A 23,264-nucleotide genomic window follows, 5' to 3' on the forward strand; every position below is an offset into this window, starting at 1 on the left:
GGAACAACCTACCAGAGACTCTCACATCCACCACCAGTTTAAGTTCTTTCAAATCTAAGGCTGTCTCACATTTTAATCTGGTCTGTAACTGTTTCATTTGCCCATAACATATATTTTCTTTAACTGTGCATGCAATGTCTTGTATATAATGTATACCCTGTTCATTTATGTAACTGTATTTGTAACCATGTATTATTTGTCTTAACTCTGTGCCCAGGACATACTTGAAAACGAGAGGTAACTCTCAATGTATTACTTCCTGGTAAAATATTTTATAAATAAATAAATAATTAGGTCTGCGAACCATTTCCACCTGGGCCAATGCAGTGCTATTAGTATAGCATTGGCCCTGTCTGTCTGGATTTTGCTCATCACCATCTGGAGCAGTGATTCCCAACTTTTTTGGAGGAACCCTTTAAGTATTTTGTAAAATTTCGGGGAACCCCTATCTGGATGACATGTTTGACAGGGGTAAATCACAAAATAGACGTGTAAAGCAGTGGGGGTAATAAATAATAATTAACTCATACTTTTGAATAAAGAATGTATATATATATTTTGTAATGATTTTGGTTTAAACATCAACCCCCCCCCCCCCCTGCATCTCACATCACGCCCCCCTGCATCTCACATCATCCCCCACTGATAAATCGATCTCTCTCCCCCTCTCTCCTCTCCCTCCCCTTCTGTCTCCTCTCCCCCCTTCTGTCTCCTCTCTCCTCTCACCCTTCTGTCTCCTCCTCTCTCCTCTCCCCCCTTCTGTCTCCTCTCCTTCTGTCTCCTCTCCCCCTTCTGTCTCCTCTCCCTTTATCACTCTCCCTTTATCCCACTCTCTCTCCCCCCCTCCTGTCTCCTCTCCCTTTATCACTCTCCCTCTCCCCCCCTCTCTCCTTCCCCTCCCTCACACAGACACTCAGTCTGTCACACACACACACACACACACACACACACAACGTTGAGCAGAAGAAGCAGCATCTCTTCACACACCCTCACCTCCCGTAGCTCACATGAAAAGGTTACAGAAGAAGCCGACAGCACAGATCACCCTCCCCTCTCAGCTCACAGGCAGGAGGCAGCGAGGACTGCACGTGCGCTGCTAGGAGGGGAAGAGGAAGAGAGCGGAGGGGGGAGAGCCAGGGGCAGCAGTGAGTACCAGCAGCCAGGCGGAACCCCTAGAACTGCTCCACGGAGCACCAGGGTTCGCATCACTGATTTGGAGTAACGGAATGGAAGGAAATCCATATGCGTGAATGTCCATATCATGGCGTCCCAGATCATGGCTTTGGGATCTTCCCATCTGGAGCCAAAGTGAACAACCTTTGTGTTTGCTCTGGATGCCATCAGGTCGCATAGAAGGTCCCATTGCCATACTATATTTTTTAATTCCTGTTGACAACTCACATTCCCCTGGGAGAACTACTTGCCTGCTTAAGAAGCCTGCCTTTTCATTTTCGTCTCCAGAAATGTAGACCACTGAAGGATGGGGAAATGCCAGCTCTGCCCACACCAATATCCTGAGACCTCTCAGAGCTTTTAGATTTCAGGGCCCCCTTGTCAGTTGATGCAGGCTATGGCTTTGTCATTCTGCAACAAAACACTCAGCAGAAGGTCCGTCAAGGCTGGACTCATTCTCTGGATAGTGTAACTGTGCACATCTACTGGACGTTGATAGGTAATTTGGTCAGGTTGCATGTGTCAAGTTTACTCACGCATCAAATTGACTTGTAGCCACCCAAGATGTAAACCGGCCTATGACCAAGTCTATGAGTTTAGGAGCCCAGTGAGATGCATAAACTGCAGGCAAGATGGATGTTTGATCTGTTGGAAGGAGTAATTTCCTGATCAATGTTGATTACTTTAAATGGTGGTTACACTATTCCCTGTTGAGTATTGAACAAGACTCCACAAAATTGAATTACTTGAGCAGTGTCACGCTGTGCAGCCCGCAGACCAGGCCAGTCCCCTGTACTGAGGTGGGATGTTTAATATACACACCGACAGCAGAGGGAGCGGGTCCGGGATGTGGTTGTAGCGTGGCCAGGCCTGGTTTAAGATTCAGAATAGTCGTTGTACTTGCCGAGTTCAGGAGTATAGAGAGTTCCGTAGTTAAATCCGTTTCCGTGTCAAGGGTCTGAGAGGTAAGAATCGTGATGGGTAAGCCGAAGTCGGGAGCCAGGGAGGTAAGTCAGACAAGCCGTTTCAAATCTGTAAGAGTAAAGACAAACAGGAGCACGACAGTTTCCAGGCTACACAGGAAGCAAGGAGCTATGCAGAGCAAGGAAGTGAAGGCAAAGCAGGATATTTAAAGCAACAGTGACCAATCCGAACGAGGGGCATGGCGGAGGCGTGTCAAGGAGCTGCTCGTGAGTGGCTGAGAGACCAGGAAATAGCAGAGCACAGCTGAGAGTCTGTAATACCAGTGCCAGAATCCAAGATGGCGGCGGCAGAGTTCAAGGTATGCACTGGGCGGCGGCATGGGTAGCGACGGGGGGCAGGGGCAGCAGCCGCTGCAGTACTGGTAGTGGGTAAGGAGGGGTCACGCCGTAAGGGACGTGGCCCCCGATTCCTTACAAGGAGGAATCATATTGCTCTTCTCCACGTTTATGATCCAATCATGGTCCTCTAGCTCATTGCAAACCAACTGGATATGAAGAGATGCTAGGTGTTCTGAAGAGCCATGATCAGTCAATCGTCTAGATAAGGCATGACAAATGTGGTTGGCAGTGTTTTGCTGCTATTACCAGCATCACTTTGATGAACATCCGAGGTGCTGTCGCCAAAGTGAACGTCAAGGCCTTGAACTGGAATTGTCTGCCCTCTAAGCAGAAATTGCGATTACTGTGGCTGCTCAGATTTCTAGTCCCCTGGAGCAGATGGGGCAGACATATGGTTAATGACCAGTATTGCAAAAATAACAGGCAGAATATGAGCAAACTAATAAGTGAGAGGTAAGTAGCAGGGCAGAGCTGCCATCAAGGGAGAATACCCAGGCTGCAAGAGTTGTAGGAAGTAGCTGCTTCGAAGGCTGTTAGGCCTCATCCATAGTGCAAGACACGGGCGAGCTAGATAGCTCGCACAAGAAACAAAACGTGTGTATTCCAAAGCGCATGGCCATAGTGAGTGCGAGCTTGCACGTGCAAGTGAGATACAAGGATACCAAAAGCAGAGGAGACAAACTTGTTTGCTATTGCAGCAAGAAAGCTTATCCAGATCTCAGGGGAGAGAAGATGTCATGCAGAGAAAAAGAAAATATATAGTGCAATATGCTGTACACAGTGAAACTATTATAGTAAAGGAAGGGCTCCCAAATGCCTACTCACAATGGAGCAGATATATAGAGCAGTATGGCAGCCAGTATTATGGTATCCCTGGATGGTGCAAGGAGTACAACAGTGGTAAGGCAGGGGTGAAGAATGGTGTGTCAGCCAGTACACGTCATAGCGCTGGATGAAGTAGGTAGAAAGTCTCAGCAGTCTCGGAGAAAGAGAAAGCAGACCATGGTGCAGGTCAAAAACAATTTATAACAAGATCAACAAACTCACAATTGGAGGCTTACAAGAACGAGGAGACAGGAAAAACCCGCTGCCGTCTTCCGCATCCGTCTGGGTCCTTTCCGTCACTTCCGGTCACTGCCGTATATGTGGGGAACGCCTCGGGATGCCTCTGATTCTCTCTCTCTTTCACATGGAAAGCCTCAAAGACACGCTCTACCCGTTTTGCCGTTGTAGGGTAAACGGCTTCCTCAGGAGTGGCTGCTAACTACCCAATACGGGATTAAATACCCGTAGCCCTATTTCTATAGGTTAACAATAAAAAGACACACCTTTCTGCAATTACTGTGTATATCGACATGATTACACAGCATATATAGTATGTTTAAACATATAATAAAATTACATAAGAATGCAAAAGTGATCTTTTTATTTGCTATACACACACACACACACACATTTTTTAATCTACATGTATATGTATGTATGTATACACACATATAAAAGTCAAAGAATTCTGCAGCACTCTCTGGGAAAAATAAATCTGATTGAATGCATCAGGCAAGCATAAGGGGTCATTCTTGTACTGACCCCTTATGCTTGCCTGATGCATTAAATCTGATTTATATTTACCAGAGAGTGCTGCAGAATTCTTTACTTTCGCTGCTGGATGGTGGTCCCGGCTGCTCTGCAGGCACCCTGATCTCAAGATAAGTCATTTATTCTTCCCTTTAACGTGTTGTATTTTGTATCTGCGCACACACACACACACACACACACACAATCACAGCGGCGGATTTGAAGATCTGCCGCCCCTAGGCACTTGCCTGTGACGGCCGCCTCCTTGCTGCCACCATCCTTCTTCCGAACTGCAGCATCAAATGACACCGCGGACATCACCAACGTGACATCACGCGGCGTCTCTTTTGCCATGGCAACACGACGTCATGGCTTCATTTGATGCCTCGTGCCATTACGTTGGTGACGTCAGCGGAGTAATTTCATGCTGTGTTTCGGAAGGAGGGCGGCATCAAAGAGGCGGCCTCCACATGTAAGTGCCGTCCCATTTTTGCCGCCCCAGGCCTGATGGGAAATCTGCCACTGTATGCACGACAGTGACAGGTCAGACACTGACAGGTCTTGTGAACTTAGTTAAAGAGTTTATTTGGTATAGACACAAATGGTACTGCAATGCTACAGGTTAGTTGTCTGCCTTGAGAAAAGTTCTGATGTGAACCGAAACGTTGATCTTTATTAATGAAATCTTTTGTATTTTTTTGGAAAGTCCTGAGATTGTTTTTTTCTTTGCATAAATTATATATCAAATAAAAAGATCACTTGTGAGCACATTCACGTCTTAGGCTGAGCTTATAGTGCCAACGACGCGACGTCACAGCAAAACAAAGGCATTGCCGCTGTCGTGTGCGCTTATAGTAAGTGCGACGCGACAGCGCGACGGATTGGTCGCGATCGCTGGAAGTCATCTCTATTTGATTTTCCAGCGACCGGCGCGTCGCCGTCTCTATAAACGTAGCCTTAGACAGGTCTGCAACCCTGCCTTTCACTATTATCCCCCGCATACCGTGCTTCCACTGCAGCAAGGGATTCTGTGAAATTACATGCAAATGAGCACACAATATGTCATCTTTTGTCTGAAAAATCATTGTTACATGGAGCCCATATAAGCTAATGCTCGCTGTTAACAGAGCTTTAAAGCACAGCATGAAAATCAGATGCAAAGCCAGAGAAACCATTCACAGACATGTTTCAACCTTAATGGGTATCATCAGTGTGAAGTTGGTTGTAATGCTGGCTTTACAATTTTCAAGACTGTAGGGTTTACCAGTGTGTGTGTGTGTATGTATATATATCCCCGGGGCAGGGCTTTCCTATTGTCTTACTTGTTGCACTTATTGTATTATAATTCCCTTTACTGTACTGTTTTGTCTCTTTTGTAAAGGGCCAAGTACACTGTGGGTGCTATATAAATAAAGATATACGTAGACACACTACACTATGAAAGTCCTTTAAGTGTCAATCCTGTCACACATAGGGGCCTATGCAGAGAGCAGCGAATTTTAAAATTGGCGAATTTATTAAAAAGTAGCTTTTTTGGAGAGTTTTATTCTCCATATGCAGAAAAGTGCGAATTCTGCTATGTTTAACATGGATGCGTGTGGTGAGTTTAAATTGGCGAGATGCGCGCTTCAGAAACGTGTAAAAACAAATTCGCGCCTTTTTTTTCCCTTTGCAATGGCCTCGAGCGGCAGCTTCTTGCCAGTTTTTTCTGGCGAGGCAAAAAGGAGACAATCGCGCCATTTTATTGGCGCGAACAGCCGCTAGATGCCGTTCGCGCCTCTCTGCTTACGGATATTTTTAAAACTGGCGAGATTGAGGTTCTCGCCAGCCGCGAGGCGAGTTTTACACATAGAAAAGAAAAATTGGCGCGTTTTTCGGAACTCGCCATTTTCTGCTGCTTTCTGCGCGATTTTCTCCAAAAAATGGCGAATTTCGAAATAGCGCTGCTCTCTGCATAGGCCCCATAGTGTCTTAGAAACGTGAGAAGAAACCCCATTTCTTACCAATTTGATAGCCATGAATAATCTAATAGAACACTTTCCCATTATGAAACTAATATACACATATGCAACTCACCATGCTGCTCAGTCACAGGGAGCTAGCTACCCACTTCTGTAATCAGTGCTTCCACTAACTGGGAAATATCCAGGCATCAGCAGGATGCAGGAACAGCAGGGAATCAGAGCAGTGACAAACACAGGAGCAGCAGGGAATCAGAACAGTGACACACACAGGAGCAGCAGGGAATCAGAACAGTGACACACACAGGAGCAGCGGGGAATCAGAACAGTGACACACACAGGAGCAGCAGGGAATCAGAACAGTGACACACACAGGAGCAGCAGGGAATCAGAACAGTGACACACACAGGAGCAGCGGGGAATCAGAACAGTGACACACACAGGAGCAGCGGGGAATCAGAGCAGTGACAAACACAGGAGCAGCAGGGAATCAGAACAGTGACACACACAGGAGCAGCAGGGAATCAGAACAGTGACACACACAGGAGCAGCGGGGAATCAGAACAGTGACACACACAGGAGCAGCGGGGAATCAGAACAGTGACACACACAGGAGCAGCAGGGAATCAGAGCAGTGACACACACAGGAGCAGCAGAGAATCAGAGCAGTGACACACACAGGAGCAGCAGGGAATCAGAGCAGTGACACACACAGGAGCAGCGGGGAATCAGAACAGTGACACACACAGGAGCAGCGGGGAATCAGAACAGTGACACACACAGGAGCAGAAACATTATGTGAGCTCTGCCTGGCCTTCCACTGCAAGGGGACCATAGAGATGGGAGAGAAGCCAGAGCGCCCCCTAACCAGCAACTCTCGTCTACTGAGCTTCTCCGGACATTAGCGACCCCTGGTGGGCGCCTAAGCAAGGTACTGTGAGTGTACAACCTGCCGAGAGCTTCACGTGGTGCTGACTGGAGAGCAAGGTAGGAACAATCACTGCCACCCCACAGCTGTGAGTATGTACCCTGTGTCAGTGTATAGTGCCGTGAGTATATACCCTCTGCCAGTGTATAGTGCCAGTATATACGCTGTGTCAGTGTATAGTGCTGTCTGGTTACAGGGCTGCCAACAGAAATCATGGGGCCCAGGACAAATGAAAGGAGTAGCCCCTACACCTCCCCACCCCCCCACCATAGCGCAACTACCATGGAAAAAAAATAATTAGCGCGCAACTTTTACTTAACTGTTTTCTTCTTATTGTAATACGGAAAAAAACATTACAATGCAATCTGTTTATTTTTATATTTTCAATGTAGCCCTGTTTCCCCTTAAACAAGATGGCTACTGTTGCTGCCCTTAAACCTGTTGGCTCGCAGAAGCCTAAGCCTCCCCCACGGGGAGCCTGGGGCGATATACTTATAACTTTGATGCAGCGCCTCCACCTGAGAGCGATCACAACAGAGTGGGAGAGCCCCTCACAGGACACAACAATAAATACACACACCGTAAAATAGAAAGGCCTTTACTGGCACACATACACCTTATGCTCTATATCTTATACTCGATCAACTATAGGTACAACTACTCATGCACCTCGCAGGGCTGTATCCCACCACCGTGTAACCCACACCGTGTCCTGAGAATCCCAGGCCCTGAATGCCCACACCCAACCCCCAGTGTGTGACTGCGCGGACCACTAATTGAAGGTGTTAAAGTTGGTGCACTTGTTGTAGTGGTACCTGCCGGGCGCTCCAGCACCCGTGCACGCCGACAAGGATCAGAAAGTATCCGCGATCCAGCGATGTCCTCTGCAGTACTTTCTCCTCTGTGTGGGATGATATCCAGCCACATGATCCCACCTCAAAGACAGTCTCTGCATAAGTATGGGTGGGTGACTGACAGACTGACTGACTGGGTGACTGACCTTGACCGGGTGGGTGCTGCTTCCTTGCCCGCCAGACGCTTCCCCCCACTGCCCCTGATCCCTGCAGCTGCTGCCCGGGCAGGAGGCTAGCGCAGGGGGAGCTGGGTTGGCGGGCACGGGCTCGCCACGGTGCTTCCCCTCCATCCCACGTTGGGAGCGGGCCCAGAGGCAGCAGGCTGGACACTCTGCTTTCCCTGCGCATGCGCGCCGAGACCTCAGCCCTGCGCATGCGCACGGGGATCGCCAGCAATTTTTTTTAATGACTTTTTTTCTTTCTTTTTTTAAATTAAAACGGGCACAGCTGCGCAGGGGGGCCGGGGGGCCAGGCCCCCTGACTCACAGGGCCCGGGACGCCAACTCCGGCAGACCCTCCCTGTTGTCTGGCCTGTCTGGTTACATACGCTGTGTCAGTGTATAGTGCGGCCTAGTTACATACGCTGTGTCAGTGTATAGTACTGTCTGGTCACATACTGTACACTGTGTCAGTGTATAGTGCGGCCTGGTAACATACGCTGTGTCAGTGTATAGTGCGGCCTGGTTACATACGCTGTGTCAGTGTATAGTGCGGCTTGGTTACATACGCTGTGTCAGTGTATAGTGCAACCTGGTTACATACTGTGTTGATGTACACACTTAAGCTGCGTATAACCTGACTATACATGGAATATAACCAGACTGTATTGGTGCGATTAAATTCTAAACGCACAAACACAACCCCTGAAAACTCAGAGGGAGCAGCAACTTAAGTTCTAAGGTCATGCATAGCGCAGCACCAAGCATTTGCCCAGTGTCCCAATCCACCTGTCCCCGCCCCATATCAATGTATTGCAAATGGCCTGACCCAATACGTAGATTTCCTTCTGGAAGAGATCTCTTATTTGTAAAGCAGCAATCTTGCTCTCTCAATTGAAACACAGACTGGTATAGTATTGCCAAAGTAAAATAACTAAGTTCTTTCAAAACTACTTTGTGAGCATTTCTGTTCTCTACAACATCTCCACTCCCCACTGCACCATTATTTATACACCTCTCTCCCAACAACTTCTATACCCCTCAATAAAAAACACCCACACAAATCCTCTATTTACACCCTCTATCTAATCCTTCCTGCTGCTGGGGATCTTCCCTAAGCCTGAAGCTAGACATACACACCTGATCTCACTCATGCCTCCCTGCCACCTCTTCCCCTGTAAATGGTGTTAACCTTTTCATTTAACACTGACCTTCCTTAAATTTTACCCCACAAATCAAGTATCCCAATAGCCTGCCCTCATGGCTAATGTCCCACACTCAGGCACTCCTACCACCCATTGTGGCCAAGCACTGCCATCTACATCACTTACTCCCTCACCTGCTGTCTCTGTAAGTTTCCCATTAAACCTCTTAGATTGTAAGCTCTTCGGGCAGGGATTTCCTTTCCTATTGTCTGATTTTGCTACACTTATTGTATAATTATAATTCCCTGTACTGTATTCTTTGTGAAGCGCTGAGTACACTTTTGGCGCTATATAAATAAAGGCATACACTACAATACAAAAAAGCAAAGCGGTCTCACATTTTAATCTGGTCTGTCTGTTACATACATCTATAACATTATATATATATATATATATATATATATATTTTTAACTGTGCATGCAATGTCTTGTATATAATGTATAACCCTTCACTTAATGTAACCATGTATTTGTCATCATAACTCTATGCCCAGGACATACTTGAAAACGAGAGGTAACAATGTATTACTTCCTGGTGCACAGTTTATAAATAAAACGACTTGGAACCTCTGCTATTGATTTTTTTTGTCCAATTACGTTTTTTCTCATATGGGACTGCTCCTGAAATCAAAGGCTGATTCCTTCTTGCCTTTTCAATAGCGTATTGTAAAGAGAAAAAAAATCTGAATTAAACAGGATAGGAGAAAGTAAAAAAAAAAAACACAGAATTCTTATGGGTAGTTTCCAGCAAGTGAGAGACTTTATTTCAGTCTACCTGCACACAAACATCTGAAACAGGCTTATAAAGATGGAATGTAACAAAATTCAAAATAAGTTAATTCACATTCAGCAGTTTAGGGATACAATGCGGGTCATGAAAAGGGACTTTATCGCACATGGAATATTACTCTGCTACTAATGGACATTTCTAGGACGATGCAGAAGCAGTGGGGGTTAAGGCTGTTTACAAACATCCTTGAAAACCATTTACATTCAACCCACATAACTAAGCCAATCTGAAAACATTCGGTTTATCGTACAAAGACCTTTCACACGCAGCACACAGTTGCTGCGCACATTTCATTTTTAGAAAATTATTTGCACATCACAATTTGCCTTTTATTCAAAAGAAGAAAACAAATCTTGTTCAAACGTGAACTCATCTTTAATGGGCACTTGGAGTCTATAATGGCAGCATGAGATCCTTGCAGATCTGATTAACCGAAATTATAATCCTGAAATTCACAGCTATGTTGCATACCCAAAACAAGTTGAAGTGGTAATGTGTGTGTTTACAGACATTCAAATCTGCAGTGTATCTTATTATGAGTAAAGAAACACATCCGTTCTCCAATAAACTAAGTTTGCAAACCCAATCCCTTTCATTGTGTGTATACGAACAAGACTTTTCGTAACCCTTATATAAAGTAATATACAAGCGTAAAATCACATGAATGTGGTAGATGACCATCTTGCCAGAGGGGAAATCTATTGTAGTTTAATGTGTAAATCCAAATTTGACTTTGCTAGTTCCCAACACTAGCCCTGGTATAATGTGGTCAGTCTAGCATAATATCATGGAACACGTGTGTATACTGCACAATTTACAAACAATTAGATGCTCTCCCCAAAAAACTAAGCACAATCATGTTTTTTTTACACAATGAACATGCTGTCTTGTTATATAAAACATGAAGTAGAAGTGTGCTGGACTCAAAGTCAGAAAGGACTAGTTATCCAATCCTGTGGTTTATTCATTTTGCTCTATAGGGGGGAAAAAAACAATCAAACAGCACTGCAAGTTCCAGAATGCCTTAAGGAAGTTATGAATTAACCAACATGATCAATATGTCCTATTGACATGGATAACTGTTAACCCCTGTATTGTACGTAGAGTCGACAAATGCAGTATGCTGCCAATGTGAAATTGCGATTTCCATCGTAACGATCTCTGGCTTTTCCACGTGGGTCCAATTTGGCCAAACAGGTGCACTCGGGCAATGCTGGTTACAAAATTAAACAGCAGACACTATTATTTGGACTATACACTGCATTAGGAAAAGAGCACCTACTAGAGGTTTGGGTTTTTAAAGTTTTCACCCGCATTTCAAATATAGTGTTATATGTAAGCAATATGCAACTCCGGTTCCCAATGGCCTGCTATTGTTAGTAAGCAACACTGAACCAAGGTAGTTGGACCGAAATAAACAAATGGGTTAGTGACATCTGCGTAGGTCTAGTAAAAGTAAGCACAATACGTAAAGCACTTTACACAACCAGATGTGTACGTTCGTACTGTATAAGAGATCAGTGGATCGCTCCACAGCTGGACAACATGCAGGTGACATATCAATGCGCTGCTTATGGGAGTGGACAAAATCACAGAAATAGTATAACAGACACCAGGGGTGCTCAACTTAAGTCCTCAAGCCCCCGTTCAAATTATCCCTGCTTCAGCACAGGTGATGCATTCGAAGACTGAGCCTCTGAGCCTCCTGGGCTGAAGCAGGGATATCATGAAAACCTACCTGTTGGGCGGGGTTTGAGGACTCGAGTTGAGCCCCCCTGACATACACCACGTGTTTGAGTTCTTAAAGTGTTGGTCCCATTTTGCTCTGGAGTTTTGTACAGTCAAATAACTAGATACTTTGAACTGGTAAATGTTCCCATCTATCTGCATTTGTCCCCGTTAAATATTGTGTCCTATGGATTAGTGCTTTTATTGCATTCATACAAGAAATGCAAGAGCACCTTGTGTTTACAAAGAATATATTGTGGATGAGATAAATCTATGTTCCGCTTAGATTATTATTGAAAAGGATTTTTTAATCTTGGATTACTCCACATATTTCTTTTCTCCAACAAGAAAATATAAATTACAACACACAAAACAACGTGTCAGTACTTTCCTGGCTCTTGGAGTGATTTTGGTGATTGGTGCAGATTGCCCAAGGGCAGCGATCAAAGGTCCATACAGTCTAACTACATTTGGTTTCCTAAAAGAATTCTAGACTCCTTCTAAACTTGGTAATAGAGCACTTTTGACAGCATTTTAGCTTTATGGCACATTTACATTCTAAGAACAAAAATATATATAAATGACCACTTTAATGTAGTCCCTTCCAAATCTTAATTTGTATAGGATCTTAAAAGTTTAGGTATGTAGATAAAAAAAAAAAAAAAAAAAAAAGGATGATGCAACTGTTCCATCACACTTCGACTTCTGTCCTACAGAAAGTGCTTTGTGCACTTTACGGGAAACTCCCCTCTGTGCCCTTTCAGGATTGTGATTAGTACGATGCTTGTCTCGAATGCACACAGAGGAAAATCACTGAATTCTGCAGATAATTGCTAGGTTAAGCTCCTCACAACTTTCACACACGCTTGTCACATAAGGCCAGTCCAAGGTCTACCAATAGGAAAGTGGAACAGCACATCACACATGGTACACACAGATACTCTGCCAAGCAAATGCAGTAATGTATGATTAAGAAGGTTGTGATTAGTAGAAGGTAGAACTTCTGTTTTGTATGTCATCTTGCTGATACTTCGAACATGCTATGGATTTATTGCTGGTTTGTGTTTAGACACTACAGGCATACCTATAACATGCCCAATGCTACTGCAGCAGTATGATCATTATACTTTCTTTGGAAAACAATGGGTGGAATAAATGTTGTTAAAAATATTAAGAGTAACAAACTCTGTTACATTCACACTATTTATAATAAATGTGTCTATAAATAAAGAATATCACCACAAATCAATCCAAATATTTTGGGTAACGTATGCTACTTTACTAAATGGGGTTAGTTTACCGAGTACTGAGAGAAAGTGGATGATCATCAATTTGCACTCGCTCAGTAAAAGCAGCACATACACTGCAAGTGCATTATCTTAACATGTCAGTATATAGAGCCTGGTATGCCACACAATAGTCTGAAAAAGATGCCCAATATCTTAATACCAAAATATTAATTAAAATGTATTACGCAAAACATGCATAAATTCCACCTCTCCTCAACCAGACAACGAACAAGTCTTCTTCAATCTTTTAGTGGCCTAAGGAATGGTGAACCAATTAGGTCAAAGAAGAAGAAGCAGGCACACGGTCTTACTCAAAAGGAGGTTTAATATGCCATAAAGTAAAATGCCTGCTTCTTCTTCTTTGTACTGGAACATTTGGGACTACAGGAGCTCCCCAGGACCAGCGCACCGGCAGCTAAGTACCCCACCTCTATTACCATTGATATTGAGTGCGTGTCTCATCCTCTGTCTATGAACCAATTAGGTCACCACAGACTGGTTTGTTGGAAAACAGTTTGGTACATCCACTGTACATAGTAAGAGGGCGGCTGAGCTGTGATCATAAATTAGTAGCAAAAGATAATTCCAACACACATCTTTAAGGGCTTTTTTTTTCAATACTGTACATCTCTGTAAGGGCTTCTTTCAGTATGCTCTGAAGCAACCAATCCCATGGCTTTCAGCCTAAAACCCCCATTGTCATCAGTAGGAGGTTTCAGCTGATAATGGTGGGATTGGTCACACTGGCGCATATTAAAGCCTGCAAAACATTACCATCAATTATTTATTTGTAAACTGTATTTGACAAGCCTTCAATATATTATCATTATAAGGGCAGGTTTCTTTTTTTGAAAGATTGTCACAATATTGTTATCACTTCTCTAGTTTATGCCTTGCTCTGATATTTTAAACAGTATTTTATTTTTAAACGCAAGCCATAACCCTAAATGAATATGGCCGCTAGATAAACCTCCAAGAACCTTATCTAAATTTTCTCATAAGACTTTTTTTCCCCAGCAAGATGCTTTTTGTATTTTGCATGGAAAACAGTTCTTCTGTGCTGCCTGATGGAGGGGAGGTGGAGAATATTAACAGCATAAGTTGCCATTTGAAGACTCTACCGCAGTAATTTGGGCCTTTATAAATAAAATTTAAAAATATGATGAAAAAGGGGCATCACATGGACCCCAAAATGTTAAAGGAGTCGTATTGGGGAGACCTGCTAACTTAATGCTCTGGTATTTCCTTTTTAAACTGGTGTTTGTTACCGTACATATTTTGGCTAAAAGCTCTGCAGGTGAGCTATAAACGGGAAGAGTATACTAGCTTTTTAGAGTTGGCGTTTGTCCCTATGACTGACCCAGAACACGCAGGGGATGTTCAGGTTCTGAAAGGTGGTCAAGATTTCAAATGTAGGACTGGTCTTTTTCAGCCAAAATATATAACAAAGAAACCCCACTTTTGTACTAGAAACACAAGGTCAAGGTCAAGCAGGCTTTATGCAACATGTTAAAGATCATTTATAAAACGAGTTATTGGATTGTAGTGTTTTCTGCGCATTAAATAGAAGGGGGGAAAAAGGGGGAAAAAGGGGGGAGGGGGGGGCCTTTCAGCCGTGTGTGATTTTTACTTAGTTAGAAAACCTTACAGTAGAGAGCTTGTATATCAGCATTCAATGTCCCATATACAGTACTCCAAGAACAAGACTCTCCTTATACATTGGTCAGAATTTTTTGTTGAACACTGCATGCCAATAATTGTTCATGTTCTCACACCACATTACCATGCAAGCACTTCATACATGGCAGGAGCACACAGATAACCGTGACATCTGAATTAATGCAAATTAGCAGAGGTAAATTGAAACTGGGTTTGGCGTATGGGAACTTGTGATTGGCCTGTTCCCTCAAAGTGGAACTTTGGAGATCCTGCAAACATTACGCATAATATACTTTGTAGTTACAAACCAGCTGTACCCCATGTTACTACTGACATTTTGTTGTTATGAGAAACAGCCCATAAAAGTAATTCCAATAATATTAGGCTAACTGAGTGGCAAATATTTGTAAGTTTTTTGGGATGGATTATTATACATTAAAAATAGCTAAATGGATTACATATGGTTTTTTTTTTTGTCATGCAGCTACCACAGTTTGTTTTATACTAACTTTTCTCCTGTTCAGTGCAAGTTGCGATGTATTACAAAAGTGGTCTGCACGATTTAGGATCATTGGCCTGGCTCCCAGGTGTGTTACAATTGTCTCTGGGAATTTGCCAAATTCAACACTGCACACAACTAGCAGACTGCACTTTGTAGGTGTGTTGTTGGGGTACTTGACTTGTGTACTTCACAGGATCCCTCATTGCTACCCTTCTAAAATCGCCTGAAAATTGACACTGAATAAAATGAAAAATTCATTTCAGCCGTATTATGATCTAACTTGCTCATTTTAAAATAGTCATTAGTACGATCAATCTCATGCACAGATCTGTGTTACGTTGGTTCACCATAAACCTAGTCAGTCCTCTACTATCTGTAAATTTGCTTTTACAATATGTTTTAAACCCTTTGGTGCTGGAGCAGGCAGATGCTGCAGGATGGACCAGCACAGAGGGTTTGAGTTATGAATGGATTTGTGGGAGGGGGGGGGCGAATTAAGGTTTGACAACTCTAATGTATGAAGCACCAAATCAAATGCACATATAACAACAACAAAAACTAGCAAATTGAATCACAACTCCTAGATCAGTGTTTTTCATCTGGGGTTCCGTTTTCATCCCAAATGGGTGCTGTACAAGTTGCTTGTCAGAGACCTACCCGGCGGCGAAGGGGACCCGCAACTTAGACCCAGCCAGAAGTTGACAAGAGGGTGTTGAAAGTAAAAACACATACATCCATACATACATGTTGCGAAAAATTTCACAATATAATTATAACCAAAACAGGGTTGAAACCACTGTCCTAGAGCAACATTCTATTCTTTAATACTCCACAAAAACATTTAGAAATACGTGATATATGTGTAATGTACAAAACAGTTGCTTTCATGGCAGAAATGATTTTGCAGTTTATTGATCAAATGTGAAATTGTAAAGACTTAAGGCGCAATTTCAAAAGTTTCGCAAGTTTTTTCCTCCAAAATCTGTTGGGTGGATTTATCAAAACCTCCTGCCTTTAAAACTGGGGCTTTTGCTTTGATAAATCTGCCTCTGTTTTATGCTCAAATTTTACAGTCGGAAGACATCCATTCAAAAACAATGCTTATTTTTTTTTCCCCCTCTGGTCATCATTTGTATCTCGCCTAGCAGCAATGTGATGCAAGGGGTGTAATTGGAAGAAAATGTCCATAAATGTAAAGCTTTTCCCTAGTTATCCCCGTGCAAGGGTCTAGTCCTAGTTTTGTTTGTGTGCCGCAAAATCTGGAAAGGAATGTACCACAGCTAGTACCCCAACTTACTCACAAGTACGGCTGCCATGTAAGATTGGTCCAAAACAACATACATATGGCTATTCCTCCCATACAAGGCCACACTCGTTAGGGGCTATTTATTAAACGAGGATAGTGCAGATCAGGCCATGATCGCACACAAATACCTACTTAAGTCAATTGGCACTATCATAGCTTCATAAATAACCCCCCCGTTATCTTTCTGCTTTCAAGCTATTAAAAAGGAGACACTTACATTTCTATTTAACGATGTCTTTCACAAGGAAGAAAGTAAGTATGCAAGATGTTGCTGGGGATTATATTGGCCTACCCATACCTATCTTCTAATCGAATCTTCTAATCGAGTCATATGAAAGTTGGCATATTTGTCCATTTTGTAAAAACAAAAAATATATATGGTCAATTCATGAATTGAAACAACTTCATGTATTGCATCATGCGCCCTCTATCAGTATACCACAACATAAATAGATGTGTATATCGCTGTATAATCTGGTGTAATGGTTACAAATGTGAGAACAACAACAGTGTGTAAGATTTTGCACTGAATACACAGCTTTACTATGATGTACTAAAGTATACTTAGACAATTTTTCTTTTCTTTTTTTTCTTTTAAACAGCAATACCTACCAGGATACAAATATTTAGAAGACATCCAGACTTCAGTGCTGGGGAAATAATGCAGGACAACGATAGGTTATAATATGTGGAAGCTCTATAGTGGAACACCCCTTCCATGAGTAAATATTCTAAGACGTCTTAGATCTAAGTGCACAAGGAGTCGTTTGCATGTGTGTTAAGGTTTCTTCTAGCACATTGATGCCATCCACTGTTAAGCCAGAGAGTTTATTTTAAATCCATAGTGATAAAACATATTAAAGAGCAGGGAGCCATCGCCAAAACGTAAACATGGTTGGTTAAGAATTAAATAAAGGAAGGTCATTTGGAGATCACTTCGGATGAAGCGTGTCTTAGGGGATACTTCCATCCATCTTGCATGAAGTGCAGTCGGTTCATATCCAGTGCAGTGCATCCACAAAGCTGTGGCCTTTTAGTTACTGTAAGTATCGATACACTTTGAAGCAATGATTTCCAGAGTCTGCTACAACAACGTGGCCATCCGATGTCAGGGCCAGTCCCTGAGGCCCGTAGAGTGGGTCGGCAGAAGTGTTGATGTAGGACAAAAATGACCCACTGCCATCAAAAACCTAAAATACGACAGGAAATATCAAAATGTAAAACTACTCATCTTTAAGAAAAATAAGTTGTGGCTGACTTTAATTTCTCTGTCTTCATTTTTTTGGTGTGAAATTAAACATGTGAAGTGTCCAACTTGTGAAATTCGACGTCAGTCTATAGCAGTGGATATCATGTTCTTACAAACAATATCACTTTTTGGTTTCAAAGTGCAGCAAAACCCTCATCTTGTCCTTGAAATTCAAACAAGGGATATTGTTATCTGAGCAATTACTCCTTTCCATCAACCTCATCAATAGATCAGTAGTAGATGTACCAGCTGTGGTAAGCCAATTAGTGAATAGGCACAGTACAAAGCCAACCACTTTGGATTGATATTAGAGTGTAGTATTTATGTCACATAACCAAAAGACCAATGTTTCTGCCTCACTGACCTTCATCAGAGTTACCCTTTAAGACCGAAAGGTTGGATGTGAGAAATAAATACTATACACTCATATCACAACCCTTGGAGTGCCTTGAGATTATTTTGCTCCTGTTCGTGACGCCAAAACTGTGGTAGTAGAAAATCAAAAATACTGATTGTCCAAAAATTAGTAGAATAAAATAATGATTTATTACAACCAATTACATGGAGACCAAAGTGGCAAAAATCTCACAGGCTTGGTCTGAATACTAAAAGCACAAAACTATTTGCATATATCAAAATCACTGGCTATATTGCACCATTTTTATACAGCTAAACTAATGTAATGCCTATACAAAGTGTAGCCATGGCTAGTTCTGGCTATCCTTCTGTGCCCCCCTCCCCAACCCCCATCATTTAAGTCCTGGTAGCTGCAGGCTGTGCCAGGCACCCATCTTGGGTTTACCCCTCCTCATGCAGCTTCCTTGAATGGCAGGAGTTGAGGTGGGACTTGGCCTGTGTATTACCCAATCCTGGGTGCAGACCTGGTGCCCTCCCCTTCTGCACTAAGGAAGGGGCAGCTCCAAAAGTTAGTCAGTTTGGATCTCTCCTACTTGGGATTGAGACATTGCCCCCAGCCCCATCAGGGGGCTGACGAGGAGTACATAGCAGCTTGCCAGGCCTCAAGCCCCAGTACTGGTCTAGGTACCATCTACAGGTTTGGAACCTGTGCAAAGAGAACTGTATACCATACTGTCTGCAGTGGATGCAACAAAGAAGTTTCTGTTTTAATATACCCCTTGCCGGAGTCTACAGGCCATCGGGGGGGGGGGGGGGGGGAGGGGAGAAAGGGGTGTTGGATGAAAGACTGGTTTCACCATGGGGACTGTCTCCAGTAAAGCTGAAGCCTGCGGTGGATGGAGGCACTTGCACTACAGAGGAGCTGAGCATCTTACACCTAAAGCCTCTCCTGTTTCCCCACAACATCACAGAAACTCAGCATCTCTTGGCCACCAACAGGTAGTTGCACAAGCAGACACCTGTAGCAGGGGCATATCTCCCAGAAAGGGGGGGGGGGAGAAGCAGTGCTACATAAGGATAATGAAAAACACTTATTATGCCAAGCTAAACAAATGAGCTTTTCACCCACTATTTCTACAACTGTAGTCTTGTTAGTTGCATATGACCCTGAGAGTTTCTAACCGTAACCCTTCTCTTTTGGTCTAGAGTCTACATCACGATCTCATGCTCCCCGACCTCCTCATACATTCCTTACAAACCGTTCACAAACTGATTAACCCTTTTGTGACCAGAGAAGTCTTAGTATATCATAATGTGTCTCAGACCCCATACCACAATCCAATTCTCAGGCTCAATTTCCACACTACCACAGAAGTAACGTCGATAAGTGGCAGCTTGTTTCTCCGGAAGCACCCAGTAATGTCTTTTCTTACTAGTGTTGTTTTTTGTTTTGTTTTGTTAATTGTGCATTCCCTAACCTTTTTTTTTTTTTTTGTAAAATCACCTTATTCACGCTCTGTTTTTATAAGTAAAGTGCACTGCCTTCTTACCTGCATTCTACTGTTTCCCCAATCAGCTACAATAATATTTCCATTGGAATCCACAGCCACTCCAGTTGGGGCATTAAACTGTCCATTCCCTTCTCCATTTGAGCCAAACTTCAATATGAATTCCCCATCTTGGTTAAATACCTGGAAAAAATAAATATTAAATATATAAATATATATATATATATATATATATATATATATATATTAGCCACTGTCTTAAAAGTTTTAGCAGCTAGGGATCGATTCCCTGCTTAAGTTCTTCAACCCCAAGTTCCCAGGCCTATATTCTACACAGTCACCGAGGAAGCTCTCTTACCCATTTCCTATGCCTTCTTATCTACCTGGCAGATTAAATGCCCCTGCTCCCTTTAACCACTCACCATTTCTTCCCCTGCGCATTTTTTATCTACATTTTGAAATGGCACATTTATGATGGAAATGTGTGATTTCTGAGAAACATTTAACCCTTAAAAGTTTGGTTGACTGGTCCACCAGGAATCGTGCAAAAAAAAACCCAGCTAATGCATTTCGGGAAGTTTTGCATCTCTCTACGAATAAGTACCAGAGAGAGGGGAATGTAACCAGAATAGTTTTAACCTTTTGAGTGCCGTAGCAGCGGCAACACGAGTGTCACTGCCCCTCCGGCGCTCACAATCGCTCCGTCACCGGAACAGTTGGAGTCCTCTTCCAGTACAATCGCACATATCCATGGGAGTGCAGAACATCATCTCCACTACAAAATCAATGACGTAGCTACATCTTCATGGGGCACCTGGAGTGCCAGACCCCATGACATAGCAGCAATGTCCTTGGGGACCCAAAGGGTTAAAGGTATAGCCAGTTATCTGAAGTGGCAGTGTCAGAATGTAACCTTTAGATCAGCAACACCAGTCCTCAAGGGCCAACAAAACAGGTCAGGGTTTCAGGATATCCTAGCTTCAGCACTGGCGGCTCAATCAGTGGCTCCGTGATAATGATGAGCCACCTGTGCTGAAGCCAGGGTATCCTGAAACCCTGACCTGTTGGTGGCCCCTGAGGACTGGCGTTGGCCACCCCTGCTTTAGATATACAGCAGTTTTACCAAGTTACAATACCTTGACTGAATGGTTATGGAAGTCAGTCACAATTATTTCATTGTTGCTGTTAACAGCAGCAAAGTGAGGACCTAAAACAAAAGAACACAATATAAGGATTGTTAGTTTATTTTAAATTTACCAATAATAGCAGCAATGCCATTTATCAAGGTGTATTGTGAGAGCAAGGTCATGAAACAGTTAACCATGTAATACAGCTAAAAATCCTGCAGCTTTTAAACCTACATTATAAATGGATAAAGAAAAACACGGTTATAGCTTGTACGTATGAATTTAGACTACAAATCCTCTCTCCAGATGTTACGTTTGTAGGAAGAGCTCATAGGTGCGTTCTTCACTATACCTTATCGTGGCTGCACCCCTAACAGAGTATATAATACTGCAGATATTTCCAAAATTTGGTAAGTGTAAAAAAAAAAAAAGAGAGAAAAGCAGCCGTAATAAAACTCCCCGTCATTATTACAATGCTCACACGTCACATCTCAAGCGCTATTAGAAGCATAGGGCTTCACAAAGCAGTACCAGAGTGGATCACATTAACTATATGGTTACATGTATGCCCACTATGCCGGTTAAGCCACCCCCCTACGACTTGGTTTTTATCAATGACTATAGCCTATATTTACTGTACAAAATGGTTCTACGCCACCTTTGTTATTTAAAGGGAGTACTAAAACCATGGGAACAGTGGCGATACTAGAAGGGATAATATTTATATTAAGTGTAGAAATTACTGTATAGTGAGTGAAGTCAAACTGCAGATGCAAAACATATGGCATATGTATTTTTAGGTTATTACACAAATTGATGGTGTTTTTTTTGCAATTATTCAACCTGGTTAGTAAAAGTAAGTTACAGCGCAGCTTACAATATACAGTACATAGAACAAAAAACTGCTCACTTTTTCTGAATGGATTGCTACCAATATCATAGAACATTAAAAGTGGTGCGTGTTCAATGAATAAATGTACTGGCATGCTATGTAATCCATTTAATTTGTAATTGTACAATCCACTTTAGGAGGTGAAAAGGACAAGTGCACGAATTATATCAAACATGCTGAACAATTGTATATATCGGGGGTCTTCACCCTTTTAAGGAAGAAGAACCATTTTCTAAAAAAATAATTTGTGTCCAAAATAGTCAGAGCTGCAACACACGCATGAATATTACACCCCCACAAACCCATACATATACAGTACACACACCAATAGGTATATACTGTATAAGCATCAACATTAACTCCTGCACTGTCCCACGCTGGGCCTCATGCTCATCGTTACAGAGAGGCCCGGAGTGGGACAGTGTAGGAGGCAGGCCAACACCTGGGGAGACGCCTGGCGGCAACAAGAGGCCTGACCACCGAGAGCCATGCCCCCCCACACTCACCGCGGTGCAGCACAGAGAGGGAGAGGCGCAGCAGCTGGGGAGCAGCAACCTGCCGACGGAGGGAGCCGCATGTAGGTGCTGAAAGAGCCGCAGGTTGCCTACCCCTGGTATATACCATGCAAACAAAAATACAATAGGCAACAAAGGTGGTCTACATATTACCATCAAGTGTACCTGCAAACTGCTTGTCCCCATTTCCTCGGGTACCAAACCTAGTTACTATTTTCCCATTTGGCTGGAAGATGAACACACAACAGGCTTTGTTATCCACAACGATGATGTGTCCATTGCGATCAACCGAAACCCCTTTGGGTCCCATGAGCTTCCCAGATCCAATTTTTGTCTTTGGGGGGGGGGGGGGAAAGAAGAAAAAAAAAACACTATAAAACAAAATGCTAACAATGAGGCCTGCAATGCACAGCTTAGCAACACTGGTTAAAGGTCAAGTGTCACAATTACCAAGTGGTGTCAAGCCACAAGGCGTAGTGAATGGGCTGAGAGGTGCTTTTGATTTAGCATCATTTCATTAATCTGGTACTAATGCACATGGATCGAGAAGTATGAAGGCAGCGGGCACTCAAAAATAGATTAAGACTCCAATAAAGGAATCTTTTTAATCTATTTAGGAGTGCCCACTGCCTTCATACTTCTGGATTCATTCACTAACACAGGATCTACTGCAGGATTAGAGCCCCGACAACATTTGGTGTCCCACCTCTATTAGTTCTAGTACAGCGAGTACTGGAGTGCAAGCTAAGCAACTCATTTTCCACTAATGCACATGGCCAGCATCAATGGCATATTTAAGAAGTTAAATAGGATTTTTTATGCACAGCAATAAGCATTTTTATATAGGTGACATTTCGGAAAGCTTCGCACATCTCTACTAATAAAGTACCAGAGATAGAAATATAATCAGAATTCGTTTTAAGCTTTTGAGTGCCACTGCCCCTAACACCCCACGATACCGTCTAATCAGGGTAGAGATTAGGTAAATATGGTAAAAACACTAATCGGCCTTTAACACAGAAGGTTTTTTTGTAAATATACATATGTCCTTCCTTTATGTGTCCAAACTCGGAGACCCCCTTGTAAGTTTCTTGGGCCTCCTAGAGAGAGTCTAAGCCTTACTTAGGTTGTTTTAGAGTTTATTAAAGTATTTAGTTGTTCGTTAG

General features: G+C 42.9%; 2 protein-coding genes and 1 long non-coding RNA gene across 8 annotated transcripts in view; 1 reads left to right on the forward strand and 2 right to left on the reverse strand.

The window, feature by feature from the left end:
- The window catches only part of MND1 (meiotic nuclear divisions 1), an 87,148-nt gene extending 80,268 nt beyond the window's left edge, over positions 1–6,880 (reverse strand). Inside the window, exon 1 of one of the 2 annotated variants that reach the window (XM_075613233.1) lies at positions 6,147–6,880. In XM_075613233.1, the coding sequence (XP_075469348.1) occupies positions 6,147–6,149 (3 nt within the window). In that variant the 5' untranslated portion in view covers positions 6,150–6,880. The remainder of the gene's footprint in view (positions 1–6,146) is intronic. The other variant, XM_075613222.1, reaches the window with a different exon arrangement.
- On the forward strand, positions 6,220–17,622 carry LOC142502379 (uncharacterized). The gene is made up of 2 exons (XR_012803752.1): positions 6,220–7,018; positions 17,053–17,622. It is a non-coding gene; the product is annotated as an uncharacterized LOC142502379 (long non-coding RNA).
- TRIM2 (tripartite motif containing 2) overlaps positions 16,039–23,264 on the reverse strand; it is a 173,378-nt gene continuing 166,152 nt past the window's right edge. For 4 of the 5 annotated variants that reach the window (XM_075613192.1, XM_075613172.1, XM_075613200.1 and 1 more), the window contains exons 9-12: positions 22,252–22,432; positions 20,701–20,771; positions 19,607–19,747; positions 16,039–17,640 (exon numbers count right to left, since the gene is read on the reverse strand). In XM_075613192.1, the coding sequence (XP_075469307.1) occupies positions 17,488–17,640; positions 19,607–19,747; positions 20,701–20,771; positions 22,252–22,432 (546 nt within the window). In that variant the 3' untranslated portion in view covers positions 16,039–17,487. The remainder of the gene's footprint in view (positions 17,641–19,606; positions 19,748–20,700; positions 20,772–22,251; positions 22,433–23,264) is intronic. The other variant, XM_075613209.1, reaches the window with a different exon arrangement.

This window comes from Ascaphus truei, chromosome 1 (assembly GCF_040206685.1).
Source record: "Ascaphus truei isolate aAscTru1 chromosome 1, aAscTru1.hap1, whole genome shotgun sequence".
Lineage (NCBI taxonomy): Eukaryota > Metazoa > Chordata > Amphibia > Anura > Ascaphidae > Ascaphus > Ascaphus truei.